Source organism: Candoia aspera, chromosome 11, assembly GCF_035149785.1.
Source record: "Candoia aspera isolate rCanAsp1 chromosome 11, rCanAsp1.hap2, whole genome shotgun sequence".
NCBI classification, from domain to species: Eukaryota; Metazoa; Chordata; class Lepidosauria; order Squamata; family Boidae; genus Candoia; species Candoia aspera.
The window spans coordinates 5,834,113-5,846,500 of record NC_086163.1 but is presented as its reverse complement, the minus strand read 5'-3'; the positions used below and the strand labels follow the sequence as shown (position 1 = coordinate 5,846,500).

The 12,388-nt window shown below is 42.4% G+C and overlaps 1 protein-coding gene across 1 annotated transcript in view; it reads right to left on the bottom strand.

The window, feature by feature from the left end:
* Positions 1–683: 683 nt before the first annotated feature.
* Positions 684–12,388, bottom strand: part of GNAO1 (G protein subunit alpha o1) — a 199,594-nt gene continuing 187,889 nt past the window's right edge. The window contains exons 7-8 of the mRNA XM_063313157.1: positions 7,656–7,809; positions 684–3,763 (exon numbers count right to left, since the gene is read on the bottom strand). Coding sequence (XP_063169227.1) covers positions 3,576–3,763; positions 7,656–7,809 — 342 coding nt within the window. The 3' untranslated portion in view covers positions 684–3,575. The remainder of the gene's footprint in view (positions 3,764–7,655; positions 7,810–12,388) is intronic.

Below are 12,388 nucleotides of genomic sequence, written 5' to 3'. Positions count from 1 at the left end.
GATTATCTATTATTTTATATCATTTATATTGTGTTCTTTTTCTGTGTTTGCTGAATGTGCATCACCCAAAGGCCTACTGAGCACGGTGGTAAGCAAAACTCTAACGTAAATAAATAGAAATACATATTTGGAGGCATGCTACCTCCATCCAGTACTGAGACTCCAAGATGAATAGCCCGTGATAGGTCTCTCTTGAATTTATCTAGTCCCCTTTCAAAACTTTCAGACTTGTGGTCATCATATCTTCTGGTCATGAATTCCACTCTATAAAGAAAGACTTTCTTTGCGTGCTGCATTTGTCTGGTCTGGTCTATTTCAAGCCTCAGGGAAGATTCTCTCTGAAAGGTTGTGTCAGTGAGAGGGTATATCTCATCACAAGCTATTGCACAGGAGGAAGTTCTTTGTGACGGTCCTCTCCTCCACAGGAGGAGGTCCTCTACATGAAACCAACAGCAGTGGACTCAATACATGGTGGTAGCTTAAATAAATTCATGGGATATATCTAGCTCTAGGACTTAAGGTGGGCCTCTGTTTAATTTGGCCGATCTAACGAGAGATTAAGGAGAGGTAAGAGGATTGTCAACAGGCCTTAGGACATGTCTTCACACTCATGTCTTCTCAAAAAGAAAACCACAAGTAAACAACTCTTGAATCAGAAGGTGAAAGAGAAAGACTCTTGATGGTACAGACAAACATTCTCTTTATTAAGCTACACATGAATTTTTCCATTAGTCAGAGAAAGAAATTGGCAGTGTCTAATAGATCACAGAAACCTCACCAATTGGTAATAGAAAGGCTTAGAAAGATCTGGCATTTTTAGAGATGTGTATAGGTTGTGTTTGTGTGTATGTGTGTATTTAGTTTTCTTCTCTATTTGTTCCAGATTTTAATTGAGGAGGGTGCAATTGGCTTTTTCCAGAAAAGGTACTTCTTAAAAGTGAAAGGTGAAGACCTCTGCTAATCAGAGAAGAAATGACAAAACATTGGTCATGAAAATGGTGGCTTTTTAAATAATATAAACACTACATTCGATTTTGTTTTTTCATATTTTTTTTTCATTTTTTGTTGCTTTTTATGTAGATATTTAATTTTTATATTGTTTTTTCCTAGTTTTTTTGTCTTTTTTTTTTGTTTGTTTTTGCAGCACGAACACCCCCACATGAGAGAGAGGGGAGGGGAAAACAATTAAGGAATATCACCACCAAACGTAAGAACTGGAAGAGGAGAAGGGAACCAAAAGCATCATGAAGAAATGGATTCACAGGGAGTATGGAAACTTTAAATAAAACGAAATCAAATTCAGGGGGCAGATTAAAAAAACAATCCTCCCCACCCAACTTAACCCATTTCAAAAAGAGACTGAAAATGGGTATATGATACAGAGAGTCCCTTGGAGCAGGAAAAACATCAAAACAAGATCACAGAGATAATTTTGGCCCCTTGAGACCCGTGGCAGCTGTGCTTTTTATATAAATTAAATACAAAACCAGAGAGTAAACGAGACGAAGCAGAACGATCATGATGAAACCCCAAAGGAATGTATCCCATTTTGTTGGCCTGTCCTGTTGGCCTGTCCTAATGTGATGATTGTACACAAGAGGCTCTCAGGAGGATTTTCATGGTGGTGGGGGAGGAGGGAGTTGCAAATATGTATAGCAATGATCTGACTATGAAAATAAACCTGGATATTTCCCATTGGTGTTCCCTGGCCATCTTTGTGCATCTAAACATATCACGATCAACTTTCCAGTTAACCACCAGGATGAGAGAGATGCGTTGGTCATTGGGCCTCCCTTTCCCCATGCCCCGTGGACGAAAAACAGCACCTGTTATGATAGGGAAGGGGGATTGGGAGGCAAGACCAAGAATCCCATAACTTCTGGGTCTTTAGCCGTATTGTGCATACACGCAAACTGACCCGTTACGAGGCAGGCAACTCCGGAGCATCCCTGGCTGTTTCCAAATAGCTTGTTCACCAAAGCAAAACAAGGTTGCCTCTTGTAACCATCAAGGCTCTGATTGGGCCACTGCAACCACCTCCAAGGGAGGGTCCCTTCCCTAGGATCAGTTCACCACATTGGTGTGTTGGTGTGTGTGGAGAGAGTGAGTGAGTGAGCAAAGGGATGTAGGTAAGTCTGTGTGTATATATGAATGTCTGCTTGGGCGTTGTTTGTGTCTGTCTGTGGAAAGGGCGTGAGCAATCCTTCCGTTCTTCCCCAGTGTGCTGGGTGAGCAAATCTTCCATTTCATGTTCTCTTTTTAATGGCTTTTTCTGGGGTTGGCTTGTTGGGCCTCCCAAATATCAAGAGTTGGGTAAAGTCCCCGTTTCACAGCATCTCCTAAAACTCCTAGCCGTGATTCCAACATGGCAGGACATCAAGGCAACGAAAAAAGCCTGTGTCATCCTGGGGCTGGAGGATGGGAGCAGAAAGTCTCTTCTAGAGAGACAGAGTTAAAAGATGGTTTGGGCCTGAACACAAATACTAGGCTGTGTGCATGGATGGGGGAACCCAGGAGAAGCACTAAAAAAAACCCTCCCCAAAGTGCAGCCAAATAATAAGTTTCTTACTAACTTTGTGATGCATTTCTCCTTGGTAAGAACTTGGCCCTACATCCAAGGGTGAGTGTCTTCTCCTCGCTTTAAGGGGCCAATGTTTTAGCTGATGGAACTTTTCTCTTTCTTGGTCACCCATGTGGATGTTAACCAAAACAGGAAACAAACTAAGCACCAAATTTATCAACTTTAGCTTAGGAATTAACTGCATTCCACAAAGAAGGGATTCCTAACAAGCAAGGGGTAGGGGTGAGGTGGGGGGCTGTCCGGTGGTCTGTTTACGGAGCGGAAGAAGGGAAGCCTGTGTTTCGTGCAAGTTTTTTCAATGTTTGCTTTGCCTTTGTTTGTTCTAACCCTTCAAAAGCTGATGTAGCCAACAAACTGGGAACTCTTGTGATAGCATACCTTGAAGAAACATTTCCACAGATAGTGGTATCTTTAAAAATCCTTTAGAACTAAGGAAAAAAAAGCCTTTTCCCTAAAGCACCCTACGTATAAACGACTTTAAAAAATAACATTGCTACTTTTTATTTTTACTTTTTTTTGGTTAAAGAAAACCGATTCCTTTTTAAACTTGCAGGATAGTACATTCTTTGAAGATACAGCTAGACATTTTAGAAAAATTAAGTGGTTCTTGGTTTATCACTTGGTTATTATTATTATTATTATTTCTCCTTTATATTTCCTGAAGGAAAAAAAGGAGGCTGAATTATCTGCCATTAAGTTACTTAAACAGGAAAGAAGAATTAAGTTCTTGATAGGGACATTGGAACGCTTTGAGGCAAACTTAAAAAAAAAAGTGTATGTCTGTGTGCGTCTGTCTGTATATTCATTATACCTTTTTATTTACCAACTTGCATGGTTCATTTTTAGTGTGTGTGTGTGTGTGTGTGTGTGAGACTCGTACTTGGTTTTGCCTTTTTTTCAAATATTTTATTATATTTTTTTCCTCTCGCTGTGATTGTTTCCAAATATGCTGCTTGCTATACAGGATGGGAGGGAGAAAGGAGGGAGGGGGGGGTCAGTATAAGCCGCAGCCTCGTAGGTTATTGGCAATGATGATGTCGGTGACGGCATCGAATACGACCTGGATGTTGTTCGTGTCTGTTGCACAGGTCATGTGACAATAAATCTCCTTGTTCGGCGAACGGTTTTTGCTTTCAAATTGTGCTTGGATATAGGCTGCAGCATCTTCATACGTGTTGGGTCCTGTAGGGAAGGGAGATCATTTCATTTGGTTTTTAGGAGTGGGTGTTGATCATTGCATTCCTCCAAAAAAGAGAGAGTTAATTAAAATGACAACATGAATGTGCAAATTAGGAAATGCTTTAACATATGGAGTCTGGTCTGGCTTTGTACGCCGCTAGGCTGAAATGGGATCTGGGAATTTGGAGTTCAACCAGGAGGGTCAAAAGAGTGAAGATGCAACTGTGCAAATGAAGCGCCACCTCTTTTTACATTCTCATACTCCCAAAATTGCAAGGCTTTGGTTGTGAACTTGTGGCTGTTGTCTTACTGTTTTGAACCTTCTCTGCAAATGCCCCTGGTTTAACAAATTGTGGGAACCCAGCTGTTGCTTTAGCATGTTGTGTGAAGCAGCCATTACACCAAGTCAGTGTTTCTCAACCTCAGCAACTTTAAGATCCGTGGATTTCAACTCAGCTGGAAGTCCACGCATCTTAAAGTTGCTGAGGTTGAAAAACATGGTACTAAGCCATGACAAGGGAGGACACAGGGTTGCGTTAAACCAGTTTGGAACTGGGTATCTGGCATCAGACCAGCTACTGAGTTTTCAGACTTGGGTGAATAACCATTGTCTTTGTCCTTGAATGCTAGCTGTCACTGAATATCAATAATATTTATTGCTAACAGAGAGTCTCTGTGTTAAGACTGATATTTTGAACTGCTGATTCCATGGCTGAACACACCGGACTTATTTTTGTTTTCCCCCCTGCTTTTTGTGGCACCTTTCTGGAGAATGCAAACCCATACACGTTCTTGGGGGCTATTTCAGTAGGTCATCATAAAAATATTGTCCAGCTAAGTGGCAGTACCTGACTCCAATTGATCTCAAAAAGCTTGCAGGATTGGGGCTAGTTAGTACTTGGACAGAAGGGCATCAGAAAATCCAGGCCCAGGAAGTCCCAGGAGAAAAACATCTCTGAAGAAGACAGCAGAAAACCATATTCTCTCTCTCTCTCTCCCCCCCCCCCCCCCCCCGTCTCTCTCTCCCTCTCTCTCTCTCAGTTGTGTCTATGGAAGCTCCAGGGATCTTGCTCAACCTGAAGGACTTTACTGTCAGTCCAAATATTAACCAGCTATGGATTTTAGATATTTTCTGTGGACCAACATAATTGTGATTAGACTTCTTACAGATTTACGAAGGTTATCATATAAAAGCATATCTCCTTCCCTTTGGATGCTAGAAAAGCAGAATCTCTGGCTGCAGGGATCCTGGGAAATGTTTCTAAGAGTGCTTGATTCCTTAATATGTCAGATGCCTTGGAAACCACAGCATACCTGGGACAAAACCGTGAGCCTGCAGTGCACAGTCTCAAGTGTAAGAAACGCTAGCATATGTAGTTTCCAGGGCACATGACAACTGCATTGAGGCTCTGGGTGCCAGGGGAAAATATATTTCCCAAGGATTCTAGGGTCTCAGACACAGCTGTCTTGCAACATTCAAGGTAGCAGGGAGGATATTTTCAACAATGTTCCCCTCTCCTCATTATCATTGCCAAGGCAGTGAGAATTTAAGTAGAGGGAACTTATGGGATGGCGAATGGTATTTATACCCTGAGTCCTTGGATGACTCTTCTAGGAACGTGAACTGATCCAAAATTTTGGAACTGAGCTCTTAATCCAATCTAATCCAATCCAGTCCTGTCCCATGCCATACCACGCCACCCCGTCCCCTCCTTTTGGAAAAATAGCTTAGTTGACTAAATCCAGCTCCAGTTCTTGAACTGATGACTGATCATTAGACCAATGACTGTATTCACACAAAATGCTAACCCACAGTCTATTTAATCACAGTTTACTGAGTTTACCAAACAACCTTGGTTTGCAAATCACACTGAACCATAAACTAGTCAACTATATTTTAGCCTAGTGTGTTTGTAAATGCAACCAATATGCTAATGCAGCTGTCTCAGCTTGGCAGCTTCCAGATGTGTTGGTCTACAATGCCTAGACTATACAGCCAGTATGGGGAAAACTGGATTACTGTTAGTGGTGTGCAAAACACATTGTTATGTCAATAGACTGTTCCAGGGAACACTGGAATGCTGCATTTTTCTCCCCAAACATGCTGAACTGGCCATTTTAGTGGCAATCTATTCATTTTCAGAAAGTGGTTTGTGATTCCAGATGTGACCTGGCCCCAAAATGGATCTCACAAAACCAACGAACCATCTCTGGAATGACCAGACTGGTCTGTTGCAGAAGAAAAACAGAACTTTCTAGTGTTTGCAGATCAGTGAGTGTTAGACATCTTAATAATGTTCACATATTATTTCAGAAATGAAAATCAGAGTGAGTCCTACTGAATGCTGTCATCTTGTTCCGGTACAGCTTGTGCGAGTAGGTTTATTTTTTGCACAGGTTCTCTGTAACACAAGGAAGCCTATCTTCAACACCCCCCCCCCCATACATTCTCTGACTAGGCCTGTGGGATGTGGCCACAATTTAAGCCATGCTGTGGAGCCAACTGCATTCACCTCATTGAAGAGAAGCAATGATGTCATTGGCCCCATTGAAATTCTTTGTGTCACTCACTCTGACAGCCACCTCTGGTACAATCAGTAGCCTGAAAGGGGTTTTCAGCTGTGGAGGAGGCTGTCAAATCAACCCCAAGTGAAACAACATGGCAACTCTGCTGTGTTCTCTAGAAGACCAGAGTTTTGTTGCTTCACAAAGTTTAACTAAAGACATCTTCTGCCTGAAGCATCACTGAAATGAAGCACCCTTTTGAATCTTTGCACAGTTCCCAAATCCAATGTGTTAACACAAGACTAGTACCCATTTTCTGGGCACCCTGGGAGTTTCTTCATTGCACTGGGTGGGGGTGGTGCTTTTCAGTGATTATGACAGGGGAGCAAACTTTTTAAGCAGCCTGAACTGGAATCTGGTGTCTTTGTACAAAGATGGAAGTGCCAGAAAATCAACCGAGATCTTTAAAATATTGTATTCATGCCTAATCTTATGTTTCAAATCTCACCTGAGAATATAAAGATCCTGCAAGACCTGGCTATCTTGAGAAATATGGCTATTTTTAATTATATTTTAAAATTCTGGAAACTTATCCGGGTTAATAAGACAATGGCCAGATTAGAACATGGCACCATTGCTGCTCAGCCAACAGCTGGGTGGAAGACTGAGTATTTTCTAGGGCCAAGATGAGTGCTGTGTTACTCTTCAGTCATCCTTCTGAATCAAATCTTTGAATTACTGAACTGAGCTGATGCATGAAATCAAAACAGATGCCTTCGGAATGATTAAAAAAGATTTGGCTACCATTCGGAAACTCAAGGGACTTTTGCACTCGTGCAAACACACTTTTTCTGAATGGAACCCAAAGAATTGCAAATCCAAGCTGAATCGGTTTTTTTTCAAACCAAACTGGACATTTGAATTGGATTGATTCAACCTTTTTTGAACCAAACTGTACATTCAAAAGGGATTAAGGCTGTGTTGTGTAATTTCACAGGAATATCTCTGAAGCAGAGTTGAATGAAAAGGCCAGGATCTTCATGCCAGGCTGTTCTCTAGCATTTCAAGAGTCTCTGCTTGATCTGCTAGGTCCAATGTTCCTAGGTATCTGGTACAAGCCACAGTGATGTCATGTACATTATGACATGTCATCTGTTATGTCATTGGTGTGGTGATCTCACAGTGCCTAAGGTGTCGGTTCCCCTACCTTGTGGATGCTCATGTGTAGGTTGTTTTGATTTTGCAATCTACAGCAGTGTTTTTCAACCTAGGCAACTTTAAGATGTGTGGACTTCAACTCCTAGAATTCCCCAGCCAGAAGTCCACGCATCTTAAAGTTGCCGAGGTTGCAAAACACTGATCCAGAGAATCTGAGGCAGAGCCTCCATACCTGTGTATTCAGGGAAGCAGATGGTCAGAGGTGACTTTTTGATCTTCTCACCAAACAAGTCTTTCTTGTTGAGGAAGAGAATGATGGAGGTATCAATGAAGAATTTGTTGTTACAGATGGAGTCGAAGAGCATTAAAGACTCATGCATGCGGTTCTGCATCGGAAAGAAGGAAGGAGGTGGCAGAGAAAAAAAACAAGAAGAGAAAAGGGGGTTGGGGGGGGAGAGAAACAAAGTTAGGCTTAAGAGAAAAGAATGGTTGCCAAGCCAGCAGTGAAAATAAAAGTTAAAGGACCATGTTGACAAGGGTTGGAAGAATTATCATTTAGGATGCAGAGGAAATAAGAAAATTGGAGGTTATTTCATTTGCACAAAGGAACTTGGTTTTGCCCCCATGAGGCTTTTTCTACTGCGGGGGAACAGGGGATCCTCCTTCCATAAATTGCTTTTGCCATGCACAAAGGCATCTTCCTACTGCTGAAAGTGCCAGAGCGGGTCTCTGAGGCCAGAGGAAGCCGAACATGGCTGCTGCGCTTCACTTTCAAAATAAGGAGTGTACTGTTTTGTGAAGCAGCCTTCAAGGGTGCTTTGCACAAATGTTCATCCCAGCCAGGCACGCCTTTGAACCTTGGCCCAGCCAAGTTGTGTATCTCCTCCAGTAAAGCACATCTGTTAAAATTACGCAACACCCCTATTGCACCCTCCTTTTCTTAGGATCCAAGGAAAAGAAGCATGCATTGATTGATTGATTTTTCCTTCTAGGTCAGTGTTTCTCAGCCTTGACAACTGTAAGGCTGTCTGGACTTCAACTCCCAGAATTCCCCAGCCAGCATAGCTATGCTGGCTGGGGAATTCTGGGAGTTGAAGTCCAGACATCTTAAAGTTGCCAAGGCTGAGAAACACTGTCCTAGGTCAAACAGCTGCCTTTGATTTTGTGTGATAATAAAGTGAGTTCTGCAAAATGCTGTTTGGGACCAGGAGGGAAATAAACAAATAATCAGTGAGGAAAGGCATTGGTGGGGAGGAGTGAGAAGAAATTTGTACGGAAGACCTGAAGGATAAGTCTCCCTTTTTAATCATCTCCAACAGAGATGAACCAGCCAGATCTGTCAGTTTTAGCTTTCCTCAGTTCCTCATTTTGCCAATCTGTCAAGCCATATACGCTAATTTCTTTTGATCACGCTGAAATGTGCAGGTGTTTTGGAGAGAATTCCTGTAATTCCATTCTGGTTTGGCCGGTTTGCTTTGCAAATAAACTTTCCTCACACAATGCATCCATGAATACTTGCATTTTAGTACAGTTTTCATTTCTTTTTTTCTGGAGCATCCTTGGGGTGGTATTAAAGAAAAAAAATCAAGATGGCAGCCAGGCCAGGGCCATCCATGGAACATGTGATACAAGTAAAAAGGTGTGAGGTGATGACCGCCATCTTGACTTTTTTGATGCTCCCCTGTGGAAGCCCCAGATGCTTCCTATCTGGTTTTCTTCCTTTTTAAACCCACAGTCATCCAGAAAATCTACCTCACAGGGTAGTGTTGGTGAGAATAAGGAGAGGGGAAAATGCTGCACCAGGCTTAGCAAATGTGCAGTCTTTCACTTAGCAAATAGACTCTCTGCTTCATTTCCCCTGCATTTGAGAAATCTCACTGAGGCAGCTCTATGCTGCTCATCTACTTCTCCATTTTAAGGAATTCTCAATCATTCTGAGACATTGACTTGCTCTTACACCAGTCCCCACAATCGTGTCAGACTCATCTGCATGGCTAGCAGCCCACCCACCTGCCATTTTGAAATCAAAGTTATCGGTGCAGAAGAAAATTCTCAGAAAAAATAAAAGTATCTTGATAATAAGCAGCCTGTTTGCCTTTTTCATGCACATAGCCACCACCACGTAAGCTGTTAATTTCAAAAACAAACTTGGGGTGTGGAGCAACAGAGTTGGGTGCATGTGCTTAATTTGTCTGGTGAATCAAAACTCTAAATGTACATGAGCATCCCTTGTAAAATGGCGTCATTTAAAACATTATTTCACATAATAAAACAAAGAGAGCACTTTCCCCATGTATATGCACAGACAGTCTCTCTCTTCTGTGCGTTATGAAGTCCAGTTGGGAACTTTAGTTTATTAGGAACAGAAACATTATGGGGCTTTAAGAATTCCATCTTAGTGAATTTCCAGCTTGGGCTTCCTCATGCCTTCTCTCTTTATGGTATACCACAGCTGCTTGCTTCTAGTAACCTTCATTTGAGTCCATGGGGACATCTGAATTTGAGAGTCAACTCGTGATCATGGTTGGCCAGGCTACGCCTGCTAACCCAAAAGGAAAACTGGCTCATCGCAACCTCTAGGAACCACCCTTCATGGTCTCTGCTGCCCTAGTTTACCTCTCTTTCCTGGGATGAGGGGCACACTTCCAATCAAAACACTGAGCAAATTGGTTCTGAGAAGGACAGACACTCATGTAGGCCCAGAAGCATTCATCTAAATAAAGATGCTGCTGGAGGGAGGCTGATGCTTTACATTGCAGCCTGCACAGCTTTCTGCTTATTATTAATTCAAAGAATCTGGAAAAAAAAAAGGCACTGGGGGCAGAGAGCTTGCTGGGGGCCAGAGGAGACATCCATGAAAACCTTGGTACCAGGGGCACCACAATGCCTGCCCTGTTCCAGCCCATTTCTTAAAGGATTTCTGCCCGGATGGCTATTGGAATGCATTTGCCGTGTGGCTCAGAGTGGTTATAAATATCTGGCAACGATGAACATTCAAACTTTGCAAACTGGAATTCAAGCATGAGACTGAAAAAAGTACAGATTAAAAAAAAAAAAGGTTCTGTAGGCACCCCCACCACCAGAGAGCATAAAAGTATATTTATGAGTACAATATTATTTGAAAACAGCCCTGCCCCATTTCCAAGTCTTAGCACGGTAATTGCATAGAGGTTTCCTTAAGTCCTTGAAGCTCATATGTCCTGTTAAAGCTTCTTAGTCCCAGGAGTTGCTATTGGAAATGGAGCAAGTTGGGTGTGCCCACAGTACTTCCAACTTAGACTCACACCATAACACTTGTTAGGTTCATAGCTATTCCCACCCTTATCCATCGAATATTCAGAAATTCAGTTATATGCTTGTGCTGGGCATTTAGAGATCCCAAGGATGACTGGAAAGGATGAGGGGAAGTATTTGGAAATGAAACTGGATGTGAGTTTATAGAGTGCACATATTCCATGTGTATATATAGGAGTGAAGAAGTAACTTGTGTACATAGATTTACACATGTGGCCTTTCCTGATAAGTGTATGTGTATGAAATTCATCTTTCAGCCCTTGTTCAGGATGCGGGTCAACCTGGAGCTTCATCAGCACCACCACTGCCTATAGATCTCTCCATGCCATTGTTCAGCTGTGCAGAAACAGCTTGAAGCACATTTGTGACATGCCTGGGCTGTATCCTTCAGCTGAAAAAGTGGCATTTGCTAGTGCGTGTGGTTGTCACCAGGGTATTTTGCCACTTTCCAGTCTCTGATTGTACAGAAAGGGCCCCAAACACATACACCTGCCAGTTGCCAAGATATTGTGGCTGGAATTCTTGGCCTCTCTCAATAGCAGAGCTGGTTTCCAAGGCTGCTGTTTCAGGAAAGATCCCAAGTCTCAGAAAGTGCCATCTCTCCACCTAGGTGGATGCAAAAGAAATCCACTGGGGACTTGGGGCAGATCAAATGTTGCTGTCCACCCAGAATGACTCCAGCACGAACAGCCAGCAGGGAATGAAATAGCAGGCATCCACCATTCAGAACTGGGTGTTGTAGGATGGCAATGCCTCCAACAGCAGAATGTCTTGTGTGGTCGTTGCATTAAAAAAAAAAGCATATTGGGGTAGCTGCATTTTAGAAAGCAAACATAAAGAAAAGCACATACATGCATGGTATGTGAAGACAAAGGGAAATTTTCCAAGGTGATAAAATGTATTAAACATTTGACAGCTATGGGAAAATGCGAGACTGACATAGATTGGATTTTGACTGATTCAGACAACATAAGGTTCATTGTAAACCTGCAAGGAACACAGCTGGGCTTCATTTCTATTAGCATTCACTTCCTGGGAAGCCCCTTAAACTTTACTCAGAGGGTGTATTGTGCAAAAATAGGAGGAGGAAGGGATATTAGATATGTTCCCCACCTTGAGTTGTCTATAAAAATAATAAAGGCGGGATTGAAAAGAAATCTAATAAACAAACAAACAAACAGACCTAATAGCTTTTGAGTGTGGGGTGGGTGCCTTTCTCCCATATAGGGATATGATGGCTTGTCACAGCATTTCTCCTGGAAATTACGATTCGAAAGCTAAATGTTCAGGTTGCCGAGCGAGTGGATTGTTGAGTGGGAGCAGTAATGAGCAGACGATGGAAGAGTTGCATGCCAAGAGAGTAAGTGTGAAAACTTGATTTTGAAGGGAGCATGCGAATTGCAAATATAATTAACAATTCCTTAAATGCAAATTGGGACAGCTGTTTAATTACCAGGGGAGAAGATAAGTTAATATTAGCATTTGGGGAGGAGGCCCATAAGGAGCATCTCCAGGGGGTTAAAAAGGTCAGGTGGAGGAGGCCATGACCACTTGGTTGAAATTCTGCCCTTTTTTACACGTGTTGCACCTGTGACACATGTTTAAGAGGGGAGGGCCTTCAGTGCCATGGTCATGGCTTCTTCAATCCCCCTTTTTTTACTTCCCCAGGAC